General features: G+C 30.7%; 1 protein-coding gene across 10 annotated transcripts in view; it reads left to right on the top strand.

The window, feature by feature from the left end:
* LOC145286319 (secretory carrier-associated membrane protein 1-like) overlaps window positions 1-26,032 on the top strand; it is a 129,873-nt gene that overhangs the window by 82,298 nt on the left and 21,543 nt on the right. For all 10 annotated transcript variants that reach the window (XM_080135237.1, XM_080135236.1, XM_080135234.1 and 7 more), the window contains 5 exons: window positions 12,628-12,783; window positions 14,536-14,602; window positions 15,644-15,775; window positions 16,556-16,718; window positions 16,967-17,065. In XM_080135237.1, the coding sequence (XP_079991363.1) occupies window positions 12,628-12,783; window positions 14,536-14,602; window positions 15,644-15,775; window positions 16,556-16,718; window positions 16,967-17,065 (617 nt within the window). The remainder of the gene's footprint in view (window positions 1-12,627; window positions 12,784-14,535; window positions 14,603-15,643; window positions 15,776-16,555; window positions 16,719-16,966; window positions 17,066-26,032) is intronic.

Here is a 26,032-nt window from a genome sequence, read left to right as displayed (position 1 = left end):
AATCAAACATAAAGGTCACAAATCAACAGTATGCGAAAAGAAAGAGTCCATGAATTGTAAGAAAATATTGATGTCAAAATTAATGGCTGGAAAGTAAACGGTCTTCTGGATATTCGCAGTGATGTATCCCTAATTGATGAAGTAACTTGGAAGAAAATTGGATATTCAAAGTTACAAAATACAGAAAAAATTACCAGAGGTGTTTCTGGAAATAGACTAAAATTCATAGGTGAATTTTATACAAATATGACACTGAATGAAAATAGAGTAAAGATCAAAATTTATTTCCTACCAGGAAAAAAATGCCAATTCATTTGGTATTAACTTGATAATACTCTTCAAATTATGGGAGAAACCCATTAACTCGTTTTGGAGAAAAGTGTGACAGAGATAGAAAATTCCAAACTGCCAGAAAAATTTATTAAGGATTTAAAAAAGGATTTTGAAAATGTATTTTCTGAAGGATTGGGTTGTTGCACTAAGGTTGAAGTGAAATTTGAACTGAAGAACAATGCTAAACCAGTGTTCAAACCTAAAAAGGAAGGTTCCATTTTCTTCACTAGAAACAATAGATGAAGAACTAAAGAGACTCGGAAAAAATGGAGTAATTGAAAAAGTGGACTATGAGTGGGCATCACCCACAGTATATGTAAAAACGAAAAATATAAAGATCAGGGTATGTGCGAATTTCTTAACTGGACTAAATGATTGCTTAAAAGATCATAACTGTCTGCTCCCTGCACCCAAGGAAATTTTTTCTAAGTTGAATGGGGGGAGGGGGTTTTCTCAAAAATTGATTGACATGCAAATATGCCTCTGATCAAAGTTCAGGGAGATTGTTTAAAAAAACCTAACAAATGCCCATAAAGGATTATTTGCTCTAAAACGGTTGGCTTTTGGTTTGAAAGTAGCCCCAAATTTATTCCAAGAAATTATGGATATCATGTTAGCAGGCCTAGATTTTGCAATGGCTTACTTAGAAGACATTCTAATAAGAAACAAGAATGTTGAAGAACATAAAATCCATATTCATGAGTTATTCGAGAGAATAGCAAACTATGGATTCAAAGTGGCTCTCGAAAAATGTGAATTTGGTATGAACAAAATGGAGTATTTAGGACAAATATTTTATCGGAAAAGTAAAAGACTTAATCCAAATAGGACAGAAGCAGTTAGACATGCCTAGACCAGACAATGTAGTGAAATTAGTCATTCTCGAGTTTAGCAAACTACTATAATCCTTATATCCCAAATATGCATGAATTAAGAGCACCGTTAAATGAATTATTGAAGAAGAATAAAAAATGACACTGGACAAAAGAATTCCAAAAATTCTTAGTTATCGGATCTAGCTTTGGCACATTATGATCCAAATAAGGAGTTAAGTGTAGCAGCAGATGTGAGCGAATACGAGTTAGGAGTTGTGCTTCTACACAGATTAGATGGGTCTACTAAAATTGCTCACGCCTCAAGGGTTTTATTACCTGCAAAAAGAAATTAGTCAGATTGAGAAAGGTCTGGCAATTGTGTATGCTATGAAAAAATTTAATAGATTCATCCATGGAAGATCATTTGTCTTGCAAACGGACCATAAACCATTACTGTTGGTTTTCAGTTTAAAAAAAAAAGTGTTTCTACCCATATCACGAATAGATTGCAGCGATGGAGCATTATTTTGCTCAACTACAATTTTAAAATGCAACACTTGCTATCTAACAAAATTGCACATGCAGATGGTCGGTCCAGATTGATTCCAAGTCGAAGAAACGGTTATAGCAGCACTAAAAGAAGAAAATAAAGTAACAGACATACTAATAAATATTGTTAGAAAACTACCTGTAACTCAAAGAAATTTAAAAAAAAAAAAAAAAAAAAGCGAAAATGGACAAATACATTAACAAAATACAAAAACAAGTTTGGCAAAAAGAAAAAAGGATTAAGTATTTCCGTTTTTGATATGTGACGAAACACTAATGTATGTAAATAGTGGTACTACCACAAGTGTAGCAAAAAGAAAATTCATATGGTCATCCTGGAATCTCCAGAATGAAATCTCTAATGAGAGGATATACATACTGGCCTAAAATGGACCAGGACATAGAAAAAAAGAGTAAAATTATGCAAAGGTTGCCAACTAGCAGTGAAAACTCCACTCATAAGGACACAATCTTGGCCTAAAACAGATGTACCCTGGACATGCATTCATATAGATTACACAGGACCACTAAAAGAATATGGTAATACCTGGTAATCGTAGATAGTTTTTCAACATGGCCAGAATTTTATAAGTACAAACACCCGACAGCTGTAAACACTATAAAGACGTTATACAAGGTATTTTGGAGTACAAGGTTGTTTTGGAGTCCAAAAACAATTGAGTTACAATGGTATCATGTTCACAGGACAAGAATTTAAGGATTACTGAGATTCACTGGCCATGGAACATATCACAACACCAACTTATAACCCTCAGTCTAACGGGAAAGCAGAAAGGTTTGTCGATACCTTCAAAAGAGCATTGAAAAAAGAATAACATTAGCACTGTAGAAAAGAGTATTCAAAAATTCCTAACAGTTTATAGAATAACGCCAAACCAGAATATTAATGCAACTTTATCACAAGCTGAAATAATGTTTGCCAGAAAAGTATGAGGGGTGTGCAATAAGTAATGCCCCTGACCCACTTCCAGTTGTCTGATCTAGCTGAAATTTTGCATGTGCAATGATTTATATCTCTACTGGTTGTGTGGCAAATTACAGCTCTGAACTAATTGTGGTTTCTGTTTTGCAGGTGTTTGAACCGAGTCAGGTGTGAAATGGAACCTGTTGAATGTCAAGCAGTGATCCGGTTTTTGTATTTGAAAGGACGCACACCACAGGACTTTTGATGAAATGAAATAAACTTATGGTGATAATGCTCATCATATGACCTTGTAAATCGCTGGCATCGTGAATTCAAACATGGCCGGAAGTCTGTGGAAACAGCTCCCAGACCTGGTCGCCCCTCCCCCCCTTCTGCCATTGATGAGGCATCTGTCCGTCATGTTAAGGCTGCCATTTTGGAAGATCGACACATTACTATTCGCCAAATAGCTCAAGATGTCAAGATTAGTACAGGGTCTGTGGAAATTATCATTCATGACCATTTGCATATGCATAAGGTGTCTGCCAGATGGATTCCCAGGTTGCTCACACCATTCCAGAAGCAAGAACGCATCTAGTGCTCGAGGATGAATTTGGAGATGTGCCAAGAAGATGAGTCAAAGTTTTTCAAAAGACTGATTACACAGGATGAAACCTGGGTCCATCACTATGATCCAGAGACCAAAGCCCAGTCAATGCAGTGGAAGCACTTGGACTCACCACCTCCAAAGAAGGCAAGGGTGCAGCCCTCTGCTGGCAAGGTCATGCTCAGTCTTCTGGGACCAGGGTGGAGTAATGACAGATTTCCTGGCAAAGAGTACCACAATTACAGGAGCCTATTATGCTTCACTTTTGATGAAATTAGGGGAAGCTATCAAAATCAAGAGGCGGGGCAAGATCAGCAAAGATAACCTCCTCCTGCGAGACAACACTCCGGTCCAGAACTCTCATGTCGCCAGATCAGAAGCACGGGCGTGTGGTTATGAAATCCTTCCCCATCCTCCCCACTCTCCTGACCTTGCACCCTCTGACTTTCACCTCTTCCCAGCCATGAAGTTGTTTTTGAAAGGAAAGCGTTTCCCAGATGATGCAGCCTTGATTTTTGAAGTCACGTTGTGGTTGGAGGACCAACCTGGGGTGTTCTACAAAAACGGTCTCCAGAGCTGCATTATACGATGGGAGAAATGCATAACTCTGGGTGGTTCCTATGTAGAGAAAGACTAATAACTGCCAAGTTTCGTTGCTCTACTTCTATGAGAAGTGGGTCAGGGGCATTACTTATTGCACGCCCCTCGTATGTTCTATGTTCAACCGATTAATTCCATGAAAAAAAAATTATTAAAGATAGTGCAAAGTACAGGATGTATAAGGACGGTGATAAAGTTTTCTTTAAAAGCTATTGAGCAGGAAAGAGTTTTTGGGAAGATGAAATAGTCTCAAAAAGAATCGGGAGAATGGTCTATATCATAAAAAGACCTACATTTTCCCATAAAAAACATAAACCAATTGAGACCAAGATACATGGAAATGGTCGAAAAGCGAGAGCTACCAATGGAAATGTTGTACAACACTTTCCAAATTGAACCTCCAAATACCAAGAGAAGGATCAGTAACTGCAAAAACTAGTCACTTTCCAAAATCGAAGAATTCACAAATGCAAACTGTAAGGAGAAGTGAAAGGAAAAGGGCTGGACGCTTTGGTTCAAGCTCAAAAAGAACTAAATGAACTAGGGAAGAATTTAGGTTGGGGGAAGAATTTAGGTTGGGGGAAGGTGTTATAATGGAATGACCTAGAACCCCTCTGTACAATAATATACAGATAATGTAGATATACTCCTCCAGGAATCAGTTCGGATATATATATATATATATATATATATATATATATATATATATACACACACACACACACACTTGACTGAATCACTTAAATCTTTAAACCTCTGCATTTTGACAAATTTTATTTTCATTTGAAATTTTACTATATATCTTTCTTTTGATAATCATAACACAGGGCATTCACTTAGGGTTAATACGAAGGTTTATTTACAAAGGGGATATATATATATATATATATATATATATATATATATGACACGTTCGGTGGAAGGATAACATAAATGCCCAAAGTTTAACTTTTGAGATTTTTATTGCAAAATGCATAAAATATCAAAGAAAATCTAATCACAAAAAATCAAAGTATTTATGTGAAAATAAGTGCTTGAATATTTGATATACATCTGTTAAAATTGGGTCACTTAAGACCATAGATTTTCTTTAAATTTTCTACCAAATTATATTTGTTTTGATTTTTCCAGACTTGTACATTTAACAAGCACTAACATTGTTGTTCATTAAAGTCAAACATCTAAAAAATTTAATTTTGTAAACCCCATTCAAATATGACAGGAAGGAGAACAAGAAAGGTTGACCAGTATAAAGTGTTTTTCTGTTTTATATTATTAACTGCGCTGACTTCGATATGGTTTATAACTAAATCTGGTTAAAGTTGTACTTTGTAAGAATGATAGTGTAAGATTCTTTTGTGTTTAAATAGATAATAAATTTCTTCCATTACATGATTATTAAACCCAATTTAAAGGCTCAAAAAAGTATCATTGTGCTTCAAACATTGAACCTCTTTTTTTGCTTTTTTTTTTTTTGCTTTTTTCTTTTTTGTGAAAAGTATTAAGTGGTGCTTACTTCATTCTTCCACTGAACGCGTCTCTCTGTGTGTGTATATATATATATATATATATATATATATATATATATATATATATATATATATTTTTACAAAACCATGTCTATTTATTTCATATCTTAAATTAACCTTTTAAAAATTTCATTAAAACTTCTATTGTAAATACAGGAAGATGTCTAATATTTCTTCATATATTAGACCTACCAACTCTTGCAGTTTTTATATTAATGGCACATTTAAAAAAATTTCTCCTGTTAAAAGGATAAAATTAAATTTGGTATAAACAATAGCAGCACAATTTGGTAGTTCCTCATAAATTATGCAAAAACTTGGAAAAGGATGTCTTTGAAACTTCCAAGTATTCTTGCAAGGAAACTATTCCAAGAATGAAATACCTTTGTTACAAATGAACACACGAGAGGAAACTACTTAAAGACAAAAGTGAATAACCATCTTTCTATTTTATTGCAGTCTTATTTTATTAAAATGGGAGTTTGCAGTCCTACATTATTTTTTTAAATAAATCTTTGTAGTTGAATCTGACATTTTTTCTTTACATAAATTTTTCAGGTTTTTAAACTCTATTTTTTGTCTTTAATACAGGGTGACCCCAAAAAAAACTGGCCCCAACTCTGATTAGGCCCCGTTTCTTGGTGTTTTGTCTGAATGAAATGAAACTTTGGTCATAACTAGTTAATTATATTCAAAACATCACATCAAAACACTAGGGTCTTTGGCCTTTTTTTTCCGTTCTACAGCATATGTTCTAGATGGCCTCCATTTAGCTTTATTTTTATTTTTTTTCTTGGGTCACCCTGTATTTCCCACTCTTGATCTATTGGAAGATCTTAAATTTTTTTTTTTACTCTAAAACTGCATATCAGATTAGCAAAAATAGTGATATTTTTGAAGCCATTATTAGTATCTTTATTTTTTTTCTGGAAACATTACTTCTGAAGAGTCGATCATTTTTTTTTTTTTTTAACTCTTGAAGAGATATATTGATATGCCACATCATTGAAAAGTAGCATAGAAAAATCATTTTCATCCTCTGAAAACAGATGTAAATAATCCAGCTATGATGAAATGAACTAAAATTGTGATGGCTACTCAAGTTAATTACAATCACATGCAGATTAATTGGAAAAATCCCAACAGAGTTGAAGTTAGGAACATGTTTTGGCAAGATATTTAGATTAAAAATATATATATATATCCTCAAGATTAAGTGGCTAAAAATCCTACCACACACTGGAAAAGTGGGCATTTTTACATTTTAAGGTTGTGGTTTCAGAAATACACTATGTTCTTAGAGATGGACAGTATTACTGAAATGCCAATCAATATCAATTTTGCCAAAATACTGAAAATATTATTTTAAAAATCTATTGGGCATGTGTACAGTGTGTGATGTATGAAAATGAAAGTTTGCCAATGAGACGTGAGGACATATGTTGCATGGAGTGAAAGTATATGAGAATATGTCTTATAGACAGGTTTAGATTTAATGGCCTCAGCAGAAGATTAATTCTGAACAGTATAGATACATGTGCAGAATAGTAGACCTTATTGGTTTGGTCACATTCAGTAATTCTTTGGTTAGTAGATGTAGAATAGTTGCAGTAGCAAGAATAACATGGGAAGAAGTGATAAGAATGGTTTCAAAAGGAGGGATAATTAGAGACTTGGCCAGAGATAGGTTAGTTTGAAAATCAATTTCTAAAAGCCATCCAACACGTCGGCATGTAAAAAAGATGTTAGACTGAACACAAATGTACCATTCAGTATCGAAAAAATCGTATTGAAAAAATTGGTGTTTGCATGTAAAAAAAAAAAAAAAAAAAAAAAAATTCGGAAAGTTTAATTTGGCGCTTTCCAACGCTTTCAACATTTTGTTGCGATTTAACGGATGTGATTTTATTTCATTAAGTCGAGTTTTTAAAAAATAACAAAAATTACAAAACATGATTTGACATAGTTCTATTGAAATGCATATTCAATATTTTTCACAGTATATAGTAGGAATTCACGTCATTTTCACACATGTGCAGTCAAACAAGTTATGGTTACAAACTATCAAAAATGCCATGGAAAATTAAGGGGAATTACATTGATGGACGGATTGATGAAGAAGAGAACTTTATTTTATTTGTAGGTTGATGGTTTAAAAGAAATGTCAATTATCACATCCAAATTATTTGAGTGATACCATTCCCTATGGCTGTGTTTGTAAACTAATTGACAAAGGAGTATTAGGAGGAGCACTTATTGGCAAATGAATGAAGCATTTTAGAGGTTGGTCTTAATGCAATGATCATTTCCACATTTGATGCAATCCTGTTTGCAATGTTTCATAGTGACTGTTGTCTGAAGTACCTTTTTATCCAAAACATTGGGTAGAACGTTGGTGCATTGGAGGAAGAGAATTGGGCCAAGAACTAACTCTAGAAGGACTTCACTTCCTGCACTTACCTTGGCTGACAAACTGCTGACCTTCAGATGTCTGACGACACAGGAAAGATCCTATATCCAGGGTGGAACGAAAGCTGTTGCCCTAAAGAAAACAACAACTTTATTTTACAACTTTTATTGAAAAAAAATCAATTCAGGTAACTTGATTAAGTTGTAAAGCTGACATATATTCAATGTAACCAACTTTAGCCTCCATCACTTCCACAAGCCCCCGTGGGAGCTTGGTGAATACTCAGTGGATGATGGCGATCAGACTGGCTTTGGTATTTTGGGAGATCATATTGATGTTCTTGATGTATGACCAAACGAAGTAGTCTATCGGGTTCAGGTCGGGGGAGGAGCCAGCCAAGCCTAGGTCTTTTGGGCTTCAAGTCCTGCTGCCAACAACCACATGATTGCACCAGGAGATCACCACACTCTTCAGCACATCCAGGTACACTTTGGTGTTGACTTTCAAGGTGACAAGGTGGTATGATGTCACCCTTGCTTGAAACCACACTAAAGACCATAAGTGTGGTCAGAAACTTTGTTTTCATCACCCTGAGCATATCCCTGCTATTTGTGGCAATCCAGCAATGCATTTTGAGGGTGCTAGCAATGGTCTTGTCATAACTTGGATCAGTAAAAAACATGAGTTGTTCAGTGGCACATCTTCGATCTTGCTCGTTGAACATTGTGTTACTTTCAGACATGATGGAAGGTTCCTATCTCTTGGGATTTGTACGCAACTGGCCAACTAGTGAATGGTCTGCAACAGAAACAGAAAACCTGTTTTCATCAAATGGAAATGAAATCATGTCATCTTTTCTAGGTCGACAATTTTATTGTTCAACCCTGCATTTCACCACTAATGGATGGATATTGCATCAGTTTGCACAAACGTAGACAACGAATCACAAAATCAAAATCTCAACATCTCACAATATCCACAAACTCATTCTCATCCATGATCAAAATATTCATCAAATAGGATCTGTGCGGGGGGAACAAATCCATGTTGAAAAGTTAAATCATTGGCCAGATGGAGGTAATCCATAACACTTCAGAATGAATTCCATGACTTTGCACAGAATGGGGTGAGGTTGATTGATCGATAGTTGAGCAGATCTTTTTTGTTGCTTTTTATGAACATTGGACACATTGTTGCATTTTTTCCCGTCTTCACGCACATCACATTGCAGAGAGATTGAAAAGGGCTGCTAAGGAGCTTACCAATCTTGGTACCAAAATGCACAGTACATTTCCAGGTGAGCATTGCCTGAAAATAGCATTTAATTCTACCTAAAGCTGGTCATAGGCTTAGTTGACCAAAACGTGGAGAAACAACAACTATGGAAGGCAGTAATTACTGAGGATACAGTTAAGACAACATTTCTATTCCGTCAAGGTTTTTCCACTTGATGAAGGCCAGAGGAATAGTTGGCTGAAACATTGTGAAGTAGCCTCTAGAAGATGGGGATAATAGTCCGCATATAATATTTAAAAGGATTGTTGCAATTCTGATAAACAAGGACAGATTGATTCTTAAAATATGTGATTTCTTGAAAGACTGAAAGAAATCTGTGGTTTGAAACCATTGATATTTATCATCATTATAGCTTTAGGGAAGTTGTTTTAAAAATACGAAATGGTTATTAAAGGTCAATAAATATGGAACATATAATAATGGAAGATGCATTTAAAAAATTTTTTTGTGTAATAAAAAAAAAAATCTGAAAAATGGTAGAGCAGTTTAAAACAAGATTTTGTTAGTCACACTTTTAACCCTGGAATATTCTGGTCATTTCTTGACAAAGAAGAGCCTTCCTCTCATACATTCTAATCTCTCCAAAATATATCTAAATTTATACCAAGTTTTATTTTATTTATTTATTTTTTTTTTAATTGCAATGTTTTCCATTCAAAATTTATATAAATAAAACTTGAATGTTATTTCATTCAATTTTATTTTCAAAACTTATTTTGTTTAAGACTATAAATTTGAAATATTTGAAAACTTTTAAAGAAATTTGATACTTATACAGAATAAGAACTGTGAAAGGTGCCAAAATGCTGAGTCAATAAAATCGCAGTGGACAATTGAAACATTTGCTATCATTGCTGTATTATAAAAATAACTAAGTACATATGTTTTGAACAAAAAAAATCATTTTAAAAAATTAGAAATATTTGCTATTCGTTTTTTGTTATTCAAAAAATAATTTGATACTTCACAATGAGTTATTTTTTTCTTGATTTGAATTTTAATAAAATTCTTTAAAAATTGTATAATGATTAATCATTTTATTTTCTAACAACAAAACTTAAAAAATGAAATATTTTCATTGAATTATCTTTGTAATAACAGAAATATATTTTTCATTGAAAAAATTGGTGTTTGCATGTAAAAAAAAAAAAAAAAAAAAAAATTTCGGAAAGTTTAATTTGGCGCTTTCCAACGTTTTATGTAAACTGTCCGGAAAATTTCAATGATAGAATGGTCCTTATTCTGCATAAGTACCAGGAAATTTGTAAGTTTGCTATTTAGGATTGCACTTATTTTTTCACATGTGTAAAATTTTATTTTACAAATGAATTTTTGTAAACTGCAATATACTTTACTACCTGCATAGAACGAGTTTGGATTTTGACACAATGTTTATATATTGCGTTGACTACAAAAACAGAAATTGCTTCTTTTTTTTTTTTTTTTTTTTTTTAAACTAATGCTGTTGTCAGTTACAAGTGTCCACTTTAAATTGTCATCAATAGAAACTTGCTACACGTTAATGTCATAAATATAAACTGGATATGTGTACAGAAAACTAAGTTGATCAGCCTTTAACTGGGGGGGGGGGGGAAACTTACACCAAAAATCAACTTGAACTAAGTTGCAGGCTAATTGGCAAATATTATTGGAATAGTACACCTGCTTATATCACGCCCAAAATATTTTTGATTTGTTAATTTGCATAACTGGATGTTGCTCACTTGTTCTGGATGTTTGTCTACAATCGTTTGTTTGGGATAGTTGTCTTTCTTGTATCGAAGACACAGCATACTGGTTTGCAGCACATTGACCAGCGTGGTTGAACGTTCTCACCAATATGGCAATGATTAATTTCTTGTTTGTATCCGCTCTACTACATGTAGCTACAAGTTTAACAGCAGAAGGCTTTCCATGAAAAGCTACGTCTAATTGACAACTATACGTAAACATGCATTGGGTGGTTGCATGTTTGCGTTGTATGTGAATAATAGACAATGAGATGTTTGGCTAAGAAAAAAGAGGCCACACAAGAAATTAAAAACTTCTGATTTTGGATTTGGTCACCTAGAATTTGGTTTCTCTTTGAAAAAAGTGTCTTAAAGGTTCATATGAATTTAATGGTCATCTAGATGCGGAACCACTGGGCAGTAGATTTTTGTGCTTGTATAGATAAGACTGATCATTATCTCAAGTGAGTTTTCTGGTGGTTCAAAACAGTAGAAAAATCTGAATTTCATGTGTTTAGAAAGTATTGATTTCTGATGGGAAAAATACTGTTCAAGCAAAGCAATAACTTGAGTGTTTCTCAAACTTTACTCCTTCAGAATCAATCGTTAAAAAGTGATGACTTTAAACACAGTTGTTTAGGTGCCTTATGCTGAACACTCGAGTCATTCCGCAGTTGTCCTCGAAAACACAGTTGTTTTGACACTTCATAAATTGAAGTTGCGTGAAATAGAGGTGTCGAAGATATCTGAAGACAGTGTATTCACAATTTTGCATGAATATTTGTCAACAAGTTATGTTCAAAATGGGTGTCATGTAATCAACTAGACAGCAATGACTAAAGATGAAAACAGCAGGCAAGGTTTTGGTCTTCAATTATTTTGAAAGGAGTCGTCATCAATATTGAATATGACCAAACATTGTGTTTGGAAGAAGAAATCACAAAAATGCTGTTACAAATGAAGAAGGTAAAAGTACTTTCACCAAGACAGTGCACCATGTCACAAGTTGACAACAATAAAAACTGCAATAATTATGCTGACAATTGCTCTTTCGCTCAACTTATTCGACAGATCTAGGGCCAGATATTACTGGCAGTTTTCAAACCTCAAAAGAATGCTCCAGAGGAAGAGATTTGGCTCCAATAAATATCAGAAACTGAGGTATATTTTAAAGCCAAGAAAAATCTTTTTATGAAAAAGGCATCAAATTTTTTGAGAAGCATTGATATTGTAAAAATCCTTATTTTTTTCACAATGGCCACATGAGGCACATTATTCTGTGCTAATTACATGCTCAGAATAGGATTCGAGTATAATTTTGAACTCTTCTCGAAAAGTGAGGATTTATTTTACTCATTTTGTGAATTTCAATTTACTGGATATTAACCTACCTATATATATATATATATATATATATATATATATCATAATCATGTGTTAATGCTTCATACAGTAGTAGTAAGTCAGTGTATCATGTATAAAAGAAAAAACTTGATGCAATACTGTTATAAAAATGACCATAAAAAACTTTTATATCAGATTTTTCTTTAACTTTGAGCCAACTTTATGAAAATGAACCTTTTTCTATGCAATTATTTTCTCAGTCGAGAGCAAGTTTGTTAATATGGAACATCTTAATGTTTTTGCTATTGTGTCGGTTTTTGCTTATAACAAGATGAATGGGTAACATCCTATCTACTTTGGATTCACAACTCGAATCTATTGATTTAAATGAAATTACAGGTAAATTAGAAATATGCACATGTATTAAAAAATGGAATGTCATTGCTGTGATAATGTAATATTTTTAACACTTGTTTATTTCTGGTGCAGGCCCCACCACCATCCCGATCAACCATCCCAGCTCCACAACCAGCACAGCCTCCAGCGTCTCAACCAGCCATTATGACACCCTCTGAGGAACCCCCACCATACTCGGCTGTTGGTGCTCAGAAGGTAGACACCAGTGACTTGCAACGTAGACAGGAGGTGAGTCGTCACTTTTTTGATAGATTCTAGAACAAATAAGTGTTCTTATATAAGATTGGTTCTACTTTTCTTTTGCTTGTATTTTAAATTTTTTAAAAGTTGGAAGTTTTTTTTTCTTTGTATTATATTAAAATACTGTGTGAATGTAAAAAAAAAAAAAGTTACTTGCACATTAAAGGTGTTTATATAAGTTATTATCAGTGATTGTTTATTAGCAATTAAAAGTGATGTTCTCTGGAGTCTGAGTAACATGTCTCCAGGTTTCCAGCACTATTTGCCTTTTTAGATAACCATTGCAAATGCATTATCACAACAACTGTTTACCATTGCAACAACCATTGATTTTCTCTCTAATTTGAATCGTAATAAGCCTCTCCAAGGTCTCATTAATCCCCCGCATCCTTCAAGCAGAGATTTGATTGATGCTTTCGCTCCTCGATCTTCCCCATTCTCCTTGACTCTTCACGAATGTGCTACCAACCAAAATTGATGTCACCACATGTGTTTGTTTTTTTTTTTTTTGGGGGGGGGGCTTTCTGGCATTTCATTTTCCTTGAAGTGATGTTCTTATGTTTCTATTATCTGACATGTCTCGCATTTGTCATGTAGTGGCCAAGTGGTTAACGACTCTGACTGAAAACCTGAGTGTGCCAAGTTCAAATCCAGTTCATTCTGCAGAAACACCTACCTGACCTTTTGTCAAATCTTCTAGAAAGGAGGTTTAGCTTATTGATTCCCCAAAGAAGGAAGTAATTTGAGGTGATCCCTTTTGAAACCTTTATTTTATGTTCCACAAAATTTCTTATTACTTATTTAAAACTGGCTTTTAATGGTTTAAAAAAAAAAAAAACAATTGTTTATTGTATAAAAATGTCTTGTCAGTTGATCCTTCACTCTCATCACAGATTAATATGTTCCTCAGTAACTGTAGATTAATAACATATAGCAGAAGGCCAACTTGTCTAACCCGTCCATCATCGTATACCGATCATGTGCAAGCCAATAAAAATTCTATACCTGATTCTCAGCACTCTAAAAGATACAAATATGCATCTTGCCCCCCTATTGAAATCACAACTAACCTCAACTAAAATACCCCCCCCTCATTGTTTGCTATTTTCTTAGATGCATCTCTAAAGCAACAAAACTTATTTCTTATTGAAAAACTAAAACATAGAAGACCTGCTACAATTACTGCAATAGAAGATGTTTATCAAAAAAAGAGGCATGTGGTGTTTGACAGATACAACCTCTAGTTGTCCTTTCCACCCTGGGACTAGTGTTTATCTTAGCTTAGGATTGTTTTTTTCACCCACTCATTCAAAAACCTCAGTTTTTCAATATTGACATTAAAAATTTTTCAATATTGTTTCCATCATCTGAAAAATAAACATTTAAATGCATTAAAAATACAATATTTTTGCTTGAATGCAATCTTTTTAGAATGAATTATTAAAAAAAACAAACTTTATATTACAAATCTCCTTTTACAAATCAAACCAATGTTTTCATTAAAAAATAATTTGCATTCCCAGTGTTTGCATCGCCCAGTGTTTCTGAATGGTCTCTCATTTAAGCTTTAAAGGAGCTAAATGTTGAATAAATTTGGTGACCTACGTATGAACTGTTTCAGCGTGATTTGGTTGTAATAAGTTTTTGTATTAACGGTAGAATGTTTTCTATGGAATAATAATTGTGTTGTGGTTGATTTGAGTATAAAAATGAAAACATTTCTTATTTTATCGTTTTTAGGAATTGGAAAGAAAGGCAGCCGAATTGCAGCGGAAAGAACAAGAAATGCGTGACATGCAGTTTAAAAGTAAGAACTTTCTCCTCTTTTCTCGGGTTTCTTTTGAAACAAGTTTTCACTTATTAACTGTTTCAATTTTTCGTTTTTTATTACTTTATCTATATATATATAAAAGCGAAAATGTGTGTATGTAGGTTCGCTTTTTGTGTATGTCTGTAAAAGGCTTTTTTCCAAGAAGCAGTCGGTCGGCTCAAAACTTAAAACTTTTTATATCACATATAAATCATAATATCTACAAGCTAACAACGGAGGTCGCCTGTCTATTTAATTTGCTCGAATTTGAAAAGATAAATATTGAACATTTTTCGTTTGCCACACATGGAATAGGCTTTTTTCATATAATAAAAGCGGCACTAATTCTGGCCGTATTTTTTTCTGGTCGCGATCGCCGGAAATGACTGAAAGCAATCAGATTTGATCAATGTGGAAATTTTCTTTATATCAGACAATTGCTAGTCAATTTGGACAATCCCCTTGTTATGGGGAGCTCCCCAATATCTTGGAAAATAAAAATTTAAAAAACCGTTCCTGCAGTAACTAAAATACTGTCTCGCAGTCAAAGTTGACCTCATTAAGTCATTACAATGTGCACCTGCCAATTCTAAATAGTTAAATAAATTCAAATGTGTTTCCGTTAGTATTCCGCAGTGGCCCAATGGTTAACATCGCACCTTTTTTTTTTTTTTTTTCACTTTAATTTCCAACTTTGTCTCAAGGGTTCGGGTTCGGGTTCGATCCTCATACTTACCTACCAAAATTTTTTTTTATTTTAAACCCCCTCCCCCGAGTTTTGATTTACCCAAAACCACACACCTCCAAACACCTGAGCAACACCAGGTACCCCCCGCTAGTATGAATATAAAATTCTTTGGGTTTTTTTTCTTGTAAAAATGGACTAAATTAATGGCCTATAAAATCAAATCTTTGGACTAAAAATAAATGTATAAAAAAATTAATTGTTGTAAGCAAGGAATTAGTAAATTTTTTAATCAAAGAATTTTTCATTTTTGTTTCCAATATTTTATTTTTTATTTATTTTTTTTGTAACAGCCGCCAGACAGAACAATTGGCCTCCTCTTCCCAAATGGTTTCCAATTGGTCCATGTTTCTATCAAGATTTTAGCGTTGACATCCCACTTGAATTCCAAAAAACCGTCAAATTTGCATATTACTTATGGATGTGTAAGTACAAAAATTGTCTTACTTGGATAAGGAGGTAGGGAATATGCACACAATATATTGTGTGTTCCTGTCCAGAATTCCCCATATGAAATTAGAAAAATAAAACGAAAATATATATTCCAAAAATTGTCACAGTAATGAACATATCCAAAAATTATGAAAAATGATAAGGTAAAAAATTAATTATTAATGAAAAGTTTTTGAAGACGGTTAGCGAAAATTGAGTTTTGCTAAATTGGCCTAAGATTTTGAGTTTCAGAAAATAATGACCTCCTTTTCGTTACAATTCACTCAAGTTTCTTTTCTGTTAATAGTCTTTGAAAACTATTTTCATTAATAATTTTCTGATCGTTTTTCGTAATTTTCCAATATGTTCAGTTGTGCGACACGACAATTCAGTAGATACCATTGGTTTTACTTGCAATTCAATATTTAAATTTTTGAATTTCACGATTATAACTAAGAACCGAAAGTTTTAGTGCAATTTTACTGTTAAATTATTTGAAAGGAGATATAAAAAAACAAGGCCAACCTAAAGTTGGTTTAATAATGTAGCGTAAGCATCAAACTTGTACTGAAAATTACTTATCTGATAATTTATTAATAATCCAAAGAGTTAAAAATATATATATATTGATATATAGGAAATTATGATTGAACTGTAAATATTTTTTATCAGTAAACTAAAAATTTGATCTTTTTCTGATAATTATTCAATTGCTTTGTTCTTATTTCATTCCAATATAATTTCCATTAACAAAACTTTTCGTTCTTTTTCAGTTTATGTATTTGTATTGTTCCTAAATATCCTAGGCAGTCTTGCCTACCTGGTTGCTTCCCCAAGTAGTGGAGGTTCAACTTTTGGACTTTCATTAGTTTGGTTTTTTCTATTCACTCCTTGTTCGTTTATCTGTTGGTACCGACCTCTCTATAAAGCTTTCAGGTAAGATACTTCTCACTTTATCATTTTGTTAGTCTTTTCTGAAATTATCATCCTTAACCTTTTATGGAACTTGTGAATATAATGTCAATATAATTTTATGTTTTTTAATGGTAAATATGATGAATTATAAATTTATGCATTTTCAAAAAATTATGTTAATTGAATAAAAAATAATTTATTTTAAAACTATTACAAATTTTTTTAAAGATGAATTTCATTTTTTTTTTTTTTTTTTTTTTTTTTTGCAGGAGTGACAGTTCATTCAATTTCTTTGTATTTTTCTTCGTTTTTTTCTTCCAATTCTGCACTTGTGTAATTATGTGTTTGGGAGTGACAGGCTTCACAGTGTAAGTATGCTTCTGACCTTGCATGTTCCAATATTTTCTGTTTTACTATGATTGCACAATATTTAAAAAAAATTATTAAAAATGCTTGTTATGATTATGAATGTTTTAAATAGTTTTGAAACTATTGCTCTATATCTTTTATGGTATAAAGAATACTTGAATTTTTTTTTTTCTTGAGTTAAAATAAGGAAAATAAAGAACAAAATTTATGATGCATGTATCTGTGACCAAAGAAAAATTATATTCCAAAAATCACGTAAATTGATCAAGTAGTTTTTTTATGAAGAAAATCATTAATGGAAATTACAACATACAATAAATCTTGTATGAATTATCTCCCTTTTACTTTTTTTTTGAAAATGGTGGGTGAGAAAATCACTAATCACTCCTCCGATATTCATGATTTTATTTAAAAATAAACCTATTTGTTGTGATTTTTGGAATATATTTTTGTTTCATCATGGATATATACATGATACAAATTTTCTTTATTTTCATCTTTTAATAGAGGGAAAATTCTGGACAAGTACTGAACACTAACATAAATACGGAAAATATTAGGAACTTTAAGATGAGATTTTGTTTAAGTATCTGAACTGATTGTTCAAATGTGCTAGAGAATAGAAAAATAGAAACAAAATTGAAACCATTTTTTGTACTTTTTGCAATATTTTTACTGAGGTGCCCATAAAGTCATAAATGCATTGATTAGTTAATGAAAACTAATCAATTGATCATGCTTGGTTTAACGTCTGTTTGAAATGTGTTGGACAGTTTTATTTTCAAAGTAACCCATCTTCAACCTGGCCTTTATTTATCCCTCTTTGTATCAAATTTATCGTTAACATTTTAATTTCTTTCATTAAATTAATAATACGCAAAAATCGAAATTCAAAAACTTCATTACAATTAAAATTAAAGACAAAACACATTTTTGAAAAATTTCAGAAACATTAAAGGATATTTTTTTATTTAATGTTACTTTCCACTTGTCTAACAGCTGATGCCTTTTTTGCTATCAAAAACTTCAATTTTTGATGTTCATGCATGTTAGAATTGAGCAAAACGTTTATCTGCAACAATTGAACAAAGTCTTTTAGATGAAATGGCCAAGAATAATATTTAATGACATCTAATGTACGAAAGCTTTGAAATGAAACCATGAAGTGTAGTTATTTATCATTCAGATTCACATTCCTTCATATATCAGAAAATGTTAGTCTGATGAGCGTAAAAACAAATCTGTATCAAAACTGCAAAAAAATATCACTTGATGACCCTGAACGATGCAGTTGGTAGTTAATGATATGTAAATATAAGCCATAAATTAACGGATTTGAAAGCATCTCTTCATACAGAAACTCTCTGAATTAACTTTTTGGCAGTTAATGTGTATCAAATTAACAAATATGCGATCTAATTGAACAGATTATGCGTAGTTCAATAATTTTTAATGCCAGAAAGTCTTCTATTTTAATAACTTCTTTCCTCAAATTGCTAAACTTTAGAAGTCCTTCTCTGCTTTCCTGGCTGTACTAATGTACACAACTTTAAATATATGAACAAACCTCTCGCTCCTCTCCTTCTGTAGTTCCCTCTAAATATGGTCCCAAATAGTAGACCCATATGTCCAAGTGGCAATATGCATTGTTCAGGAGTGAACAAGAGTATTTAAGTTTAATCCAATTTAATTACATAAACTAATACGTTAAAAGAACCGTAACAAACTTGAAAGTGTAAAAATTAAATTTTTTGGCATTCAATAATGTGAATTAACTTAATGAATCTGCAATCTAATTGAACAGATTATTCATAGTTCAATAATTTTTTTAATAAGTTAAATTCAACAAATTTTTTACTTATTTAAATAATTCATTGTTTTTTAATTTGAATTTTGTTGAGTTTTCATTTACACTCAATAATTCAAACTAAGAATAGAGTTATGATCAGGATTTAAACAAATCATCAATAATTAAGTTAATGACGAACCCAAAATAAAAGCAATGTTTTCTTAAGCAGTCCAACACATGCCTGCATGTAAAACACATGTTAAACCAAACATGATAATCCAATGGCAACAACACTGATTTGATTAAAATTTAATTCTACAAACAAATAATGCAAAAAAATTTTGAAAAATTAAAAAATATAATTTTAATGTCTTTTTCAAGATTTTCTCATCAGAGAATTAATTGACTTTTTTTGTTTTTAAATTTATTTTAAGGCATGGATGCTTGCATGAATGGGTCTCAGTTTTCTTAACATAAAAAATAAAAGAATCTTCATACTTGATTCTCTTTTTTGCATAATTTTTTGGTACTAATTTAGAATTACACTTGATTAAAAGAACAAAAATACGGAATAATCTTTATGTACTTGTCATGGAACGAAGATGTCATATTCTAAAAATCATGTCAATTGATGAATTAGTTTTTTCTTTAAACTAAGAAAATCAAATTCTATAAGGAAGCAAGACTGAGAACGGGAGCTACCATATTGTTTTAGAATGTATTAAAATTTAAAGGCAACCATTCAGTCGGATATTTTATTCAAAATAATTAAATTTAATTAAATATCATAAAATTTGATTTTCTTAATTAAAAAAAAAATACTTAATCAAATTGCATGATTTTTGGAATATGACATCTTTGTTTTATGACAAATATTGTAAAGATTTTTCTGTTTTGCTTTTTTTGATATAATTCTAAATAAGCACCCTTTTTTTTTTTTTTTTAAATTTAATGTTATAACATTTTGCACGTTGTGCATTATGAACTGCTGGCAGAATAACTACTTTATTTTGAACATTGACTGTGAGAAGTTGTGAGAATGATTACAAGACATTCAAGTAAGAGTTGGCCATTTAAGAAATTCATATTAAACACATTAGTCACATTTCTATTTACATAATACTTCCTTTGAAGAAAAAAAGTGGGAGAAGAATTGATTATTCAATACCGGATTATCATGTGTTTATTATAATTGAGATTCTTTATGGAAAGAGTGGAGGAAGTAAATCTGCTTGTTTAACTTTTATTTGATTTACATTTTCTATTTATTTGTTCACTTGAAATTTTTATATGCAAGTTTTCTATAGTAAATCTGCCGGTTCTTCAGAATTCCTCCTATATAATAAAAAAAAAAAAAATTTGATGTACATGCATGTTACAAAATGAAAATATATTCAAGAAGTCGCATACATTGATCAAGTAGTTTTATCTTTTTAAAGATAATGCTTTTTAAGCGAATAATGGAGGCATTACAACAAATCTTGCAAATTTATAATTTGAGTTATCTCCCTTTGTTTCTTGAGGTTTTTCAAAATAATGGGTAGGACAGTCACTCCACTTTACTCATAAAATTTGATTTTCTTATTTTAAAAATATAATTACTTGATCAATTCATGTGATTTTTGTGATATAAGATTTTCATTCTGTAATGAGTATGTACATCAAAGATTTTTCTGTATTGTTTTTTAATATGGGGGAATTCTGGACAAGACCTGATCTACTTTATTAGATAAGTTTTTTGTTTTTTTTTCCTTTTCAATGCTGTCACTTTTACTATTAGATCTATGGAATTATATATCAGTTATAAAATGTTTTAAATCTTAAATTAGTTTTCTTTAATGGTAGTAATAAAGTTTTGTTTTTTACTGAATCTTTTACCAACAAATTGTTTTTTATAAATTCATAATCCAACATTGATTTTGTTACATTTTTTAATATCTTCTGATATTTTTCTCTTTCCTGATTGATAAAGACATATTGTGGAAATTTTTTTTAATTTAACCAATGATTTCTTGTATGCATATTTATTGTATGATATCAAACATTTTTAACATTGACTTTTCTTTTTGAGGGATGAGCAAATTTAAAGGAGGAAAAAAACTAAACATTTTTTTATTTTTACCTTCTAGGCTTTTATTTATTTTATTTATCCAATTTCCATTTTATTTATTTTATTTATCCAATTTCCATTTTATTTATTTTATTTATCCAATTTCCATTTTATTTATTTTATTTATCCAATTTCCATTTTATTTATTTTATTTATCCAATTTCCATTTTATTTATTTTATTTATCCAATTTCCATTTTATTTATTTTATTTATCCAATTTCCATTTTATTTATTTTATTTATCCAATTTCCATTTTATTTATTTTATTTATCCAATTTCCATTTTATTTATTTTATTTATCCAATTTCCATTTTATTTATTTTATTTATCCAATTTCCATTTTATTTTTATTTTTTTAATCATTCAATAGTCATAGATTCTTGGAATCTTGGTGTATTTTGATAACCTTTTGTTTACATGATATTAAAGATATTTACTGTTTAAACTGAATATTAGATATTTAAGTGCTTTGAACTTTTATGTGCTTTTTAGGAATTTCTTATTCAGAAAATACGTAACTTTAGAAAATAAAATGAATGAAAAAATATTGACTTGTAATAAATTTTAATATTTTATAATTTGAGAAAGTGGTGAAAAGTTAATTTTCAAAGTAAACATCCTGCATCTTCTTCGAAGAAGTAGCAAAAAATGTTCAAAGCATGGAAAATGTCAAATAATGACAACATTTTGTGTGGCTGTCCTTTAATTCAGACACAAAAATGTGGCAGAAACTTTTAATGTTACTATATCTAATATAAAATACTAAATTCAATATTTAATCGTTCTCTGCAGTTAAATGGAGCTGATTTGAATTTGGTCTAAAAAGAAAATCTTTTTTAAATCCGTTTTATCAAATATTTAATCCTGATCCATATTTCATCTTGTTGATATTCAGAGAGAGAAAGAATTCTTCCCCTGAAGAAATATATTAACACCATTACTCATGAAAAAAAATAGACTAAATTTAATAACTGACATTTTTTTTGTTGATGTACTGATATTTGTAATTTTTTAATTAATATTTTTAATATGAATTGCAAGTTAAATCCTTTATATTTTAATAAAATGGTGTGATGACTTCTATGACCCAAGTTATTGTCTCTAATATCCTCTTATAATTTTGTTCATAACAATCACTGTCAGCTCCTTTATATTTTTTAAAGTTTTTTTTTTGTTTTTTTTTAATAAAATTAAATTTGCTAAAAGAAAAAATAGTTTAGAAAACTGTAACAAAAATGAAGTAAAAATATTCCAGAATAAGATGGCTAATTATAATAAATAAATTTTAAAATTTTATCAAAATGTGGAGCTTCTCAAGATTTATGACTGAGTAATCATTTCAAAAATTAGGATGTTAAAACAAAAAACGTGGTGCTGTGGGATTGTAAGAAAGCACTAATTCATACATTTTTTTCTACAAGTTTTTTTTTTTTTTTTTTTTTTTTTTTGTGTACATCTTTGCATGTTTTGAATGTGAAATATAACAATCAAGACAAGAACATAAGCTTTAACTGCCCCATCCCATGTAAAAAAAAAAAATGGCTTCAAACCATATTGCTATTTTAATGTTACATTCTCTGAAAGGGTGCATTATTGGATACCATCTGTGACTATGAAATTTAATGTCGAGTTCAAATTCTTGTTGATCTCTTGTGGTTATTTATGCAAGTTAGTTTTATATATATATATATATATATATATATATATATACACAATTTCATTTAACGACATATTTTTAAGATTTAAAAAGAATCTTGCACTTGTCTGGTCTTTTAAACCATTAAATTTTGAATTAATATACATTTTTAGTTTCAGTAAATAAATTACATTATCATGACAATAGCAGAGCTATCATTTCTGTCAAAATAACCTAGTCAGGTTTAAGGTCTAGCTTCCAATGCAGCCAGAAATATATCACCCAATTGACCAAAATGTTCTGTTATAGTCATGGCATAATGTAATTTGTTTACAAAAAATATCTTGCTCTTTTTATTGAGCACTGTCAATAATCTAGTCATATTCATTAGTTGTTACGCTTGGATACCTGTAACTATGTACACACCCTCACCTATCTATGAAAGGAACTTTGTGTGCTTTCATTCCCTAAAGACTCTGCAATGGCTGAGTCGATTTTTATGAAATTTCACGCAAATGTACTTTACGTATCTAGCAGTGTTCTTAGGTTTTGTATCGGAATGTCTTCGATAAGTATTGATAATCAAAAAAATCTGGATAAAGGAACAGATGATTCTGACCAAAGTTAACATCTTACACAGCCTAATGTCACAAGTACATTTAAGTTTTATTACAGCACAAGCCGAAAGGCCAGGCATATAAAATCAATAGTTGGTTCTTTAATATGACAGGTGCATTCAAAATGAATGTTTGTGTAGAGCACAATTGAAACATGATACTTGACTTTTGCATTTTAAATTTTAATTTAAGCCATTATATATGAAAATAATTTTATAAAATTCTCTACAGTGTAATGTAGACTACAATGTATTGTGGCATGTGAAGTTTTCATCATGGTGTAATGCAATAGGTCCTTCAACTATAACAGACAATCTGGTTTGATTGAAAAATGGTCAATTTCACCGATTTCAGTAATAAAAATATGGGAGTATGAAATCTTCATTGATCATCATTCATTTAATTCTTGGTAACGTTGGGTGTCCCTGCTAGTGTGTGTGTGTATATATATATATATATATATATATATATATATATATGGGGGGGGGCTTTTAAAAACTAAATGACTAAGAATACTGAATGCGGCAACAACTAGAATAATTGAGGTTCAGTATTTTATCTTCATTTTGATTTTTCTCCTAGAATTTTAAATATACATATGAATTTCAGTGATAGTTTTTCTTCCAATCTCCACTCTATAAATTAAGCCATCTTTGCAATATTTTATTTGTAAAAGAGACAAGTTGCACTTCTTTATTGATTACTAGAGATTCTCCAAATGTGGGAGGCTTTATTTAAAAAAATATATAGGTTGGAATTAGTTCCAACTAATCCCTTACTCTAATGGAATTGGTATTTCTAAAATAATATCAAATCCTTAAAATGAATTCTTGTGTTCTTGCTTGAAACTTTCTTTATTCCAGGATAAATGCTGTCTTTTTTTTCCCCCTCTCTTCATAAAGTTTCCATGTACTGATTGTATTGCACCCCCTCCCTCACCTCGTAATTATCCTCAAACGCTATTTTGGCTGTAATTCTAACTCTGCTTCTTGTTGTTTATCTTTTTTTAATACCTTTTGATTTGAATCCCTAACAACAAAACAATGATTACTGAAATTAATGTTGTCTCGCCACTGATTTTATTTTGATCACAAAATATTCATTTGCCAATCTCCAATTCAGCAGCACAATTTAACTATTCTGGGCATGATGACTTTTTCTTTCTGTCTCGCTACAAATCGCTTGAACTGTTATTATAGACAAACACTAAAATATAAAAAATGATCATAACTTTTTTTTAAGTCAAATTAACCCTCTGTAAAAATATCTTGTTAAGAACATAATTCAATTCCTTAATAAAATGTTTTATTTTAAAGATTAGCAAATAATTTGATTGTTGACCAGGAGCAATAATTTCAACCATTGGAAGTTTGTGGCAGTCTTACCATTTTACACTAGTTGCAGTACCCGTCCTAGGTGTTCACAATAAGACACACTCGCAATCTTTTTATTTTTTATACATGCAAGTGATCAGCTGCCATGAATAATTTAACACATTACAGTAAATTGTGTGAAAAATAAGGATTACACAGCTAAAGTTATCGAAAGATGTTTATTTTAAGTTCAGTTATCAATAGGAATTTTACGATGATGAAAATGGTCACACTTCTTGGTTTTAAATATTAAGATTAGAAACAATTTTTTAGGCACTTCATTCTTCTTCAGGGGACGTCTTTAAAATGTTGAATAAATCAGGTCATTAAAATATTTGAAATTTATGAAAATTGTAAGTAAAATCTTAAAATAGAGTTAAGATGAGTAAATAATGAAATCAGTATTTTGTGGAAACAAGTTCCATTAATGACTCAAACTGAATTTTATAAATATATTTAGAAATAAAAAAAACACTTCTAATGAATGTTGCTATGAAATTGCAGTAAATTGTCGATAAATGAAATGAATTATTCTAAAATTCCATCTTAAATAATAGTGAATCGTTTATATGTTCAAAAGTTAATCTCTTGGGATTGAATGACCATTTTTATAATTCGCTTTGATTCAAGAATTTCTTAACTTTGCTTTCAACTGATATGATTAAACCTATATTATCACTGTTAATCATAACTCTAATTGTTTTGCTGAGATTATAATTGTTTCAAAGATTACATTAAATTTTTTTTTTTTACTAAACCAAGCATTAATGTGTTAAGTTAGATAACATAGGTAGTAGATGCAGCATTATATTCACTTTTCAAAGTTTGATGGCAGGCTAAAATCTCAAGTAACAATAAAAATGCAAGTCATTTTGAGCTTGTGATTGTAGATGGCTGTACCTTAAATACACTTGCATTATGAACATGTTTAAATTTTCTTTTAACTTATAAAGCGGAGGGAGGGCTCATTAGACATCATCTTTTTTAAAAGACAAGACCAGGTAAAACGTTAATGTTTCAAGAACCTCTTGTTGAATGAATGATCTGCTTGTTTTTAGATGAAAAATTAGTCTTAAAAAGTCGTTCATTATATATGTTATAATGTAACTGAAATGAAGAATGATAAAAAAAAAACTTTATTTTTATTCACTTAACATTTAAAAATACTTGATAAAATCCATCATTTGTAGAAGTTGAACATTAAACAAAAAAAGGAAGAACATAGTTTTATTTAACAAATATATAGTTTAAGAAATCAACAGTTTTTTATTATTTATAAATAAGTCCATTTCCATACATGAACGAGCTTACAACATATATATATATATATATATATATGCGCACATATACATGCCTGCATTTCTTGGGTTGACGTCATTAATATCACCTGCTGCTACTTTAGTGTAATGCAAAGCTCTTTGTAAATAAAGCATTATGAGA

Source organism: Euprymna scolopes, chromosome 10 (genome assembly GCF_053919585.1).
Source record: "Euprymna scolopes isolate OS-2025 chromosome 10, ASM5391958v1, whole genome shotgun sequence".
NCBI lineage: Eukaryota > Metazoa > Mollusca > Cephalopoda > Sepiida > Sepiolidae > Euprymna > Euprymna scolopes.
The sequence above is the reverse complement of the archived record's forward strand: the minus strand, read 5'-3'. Positions and strand labels throughout refer to the sequence as shown.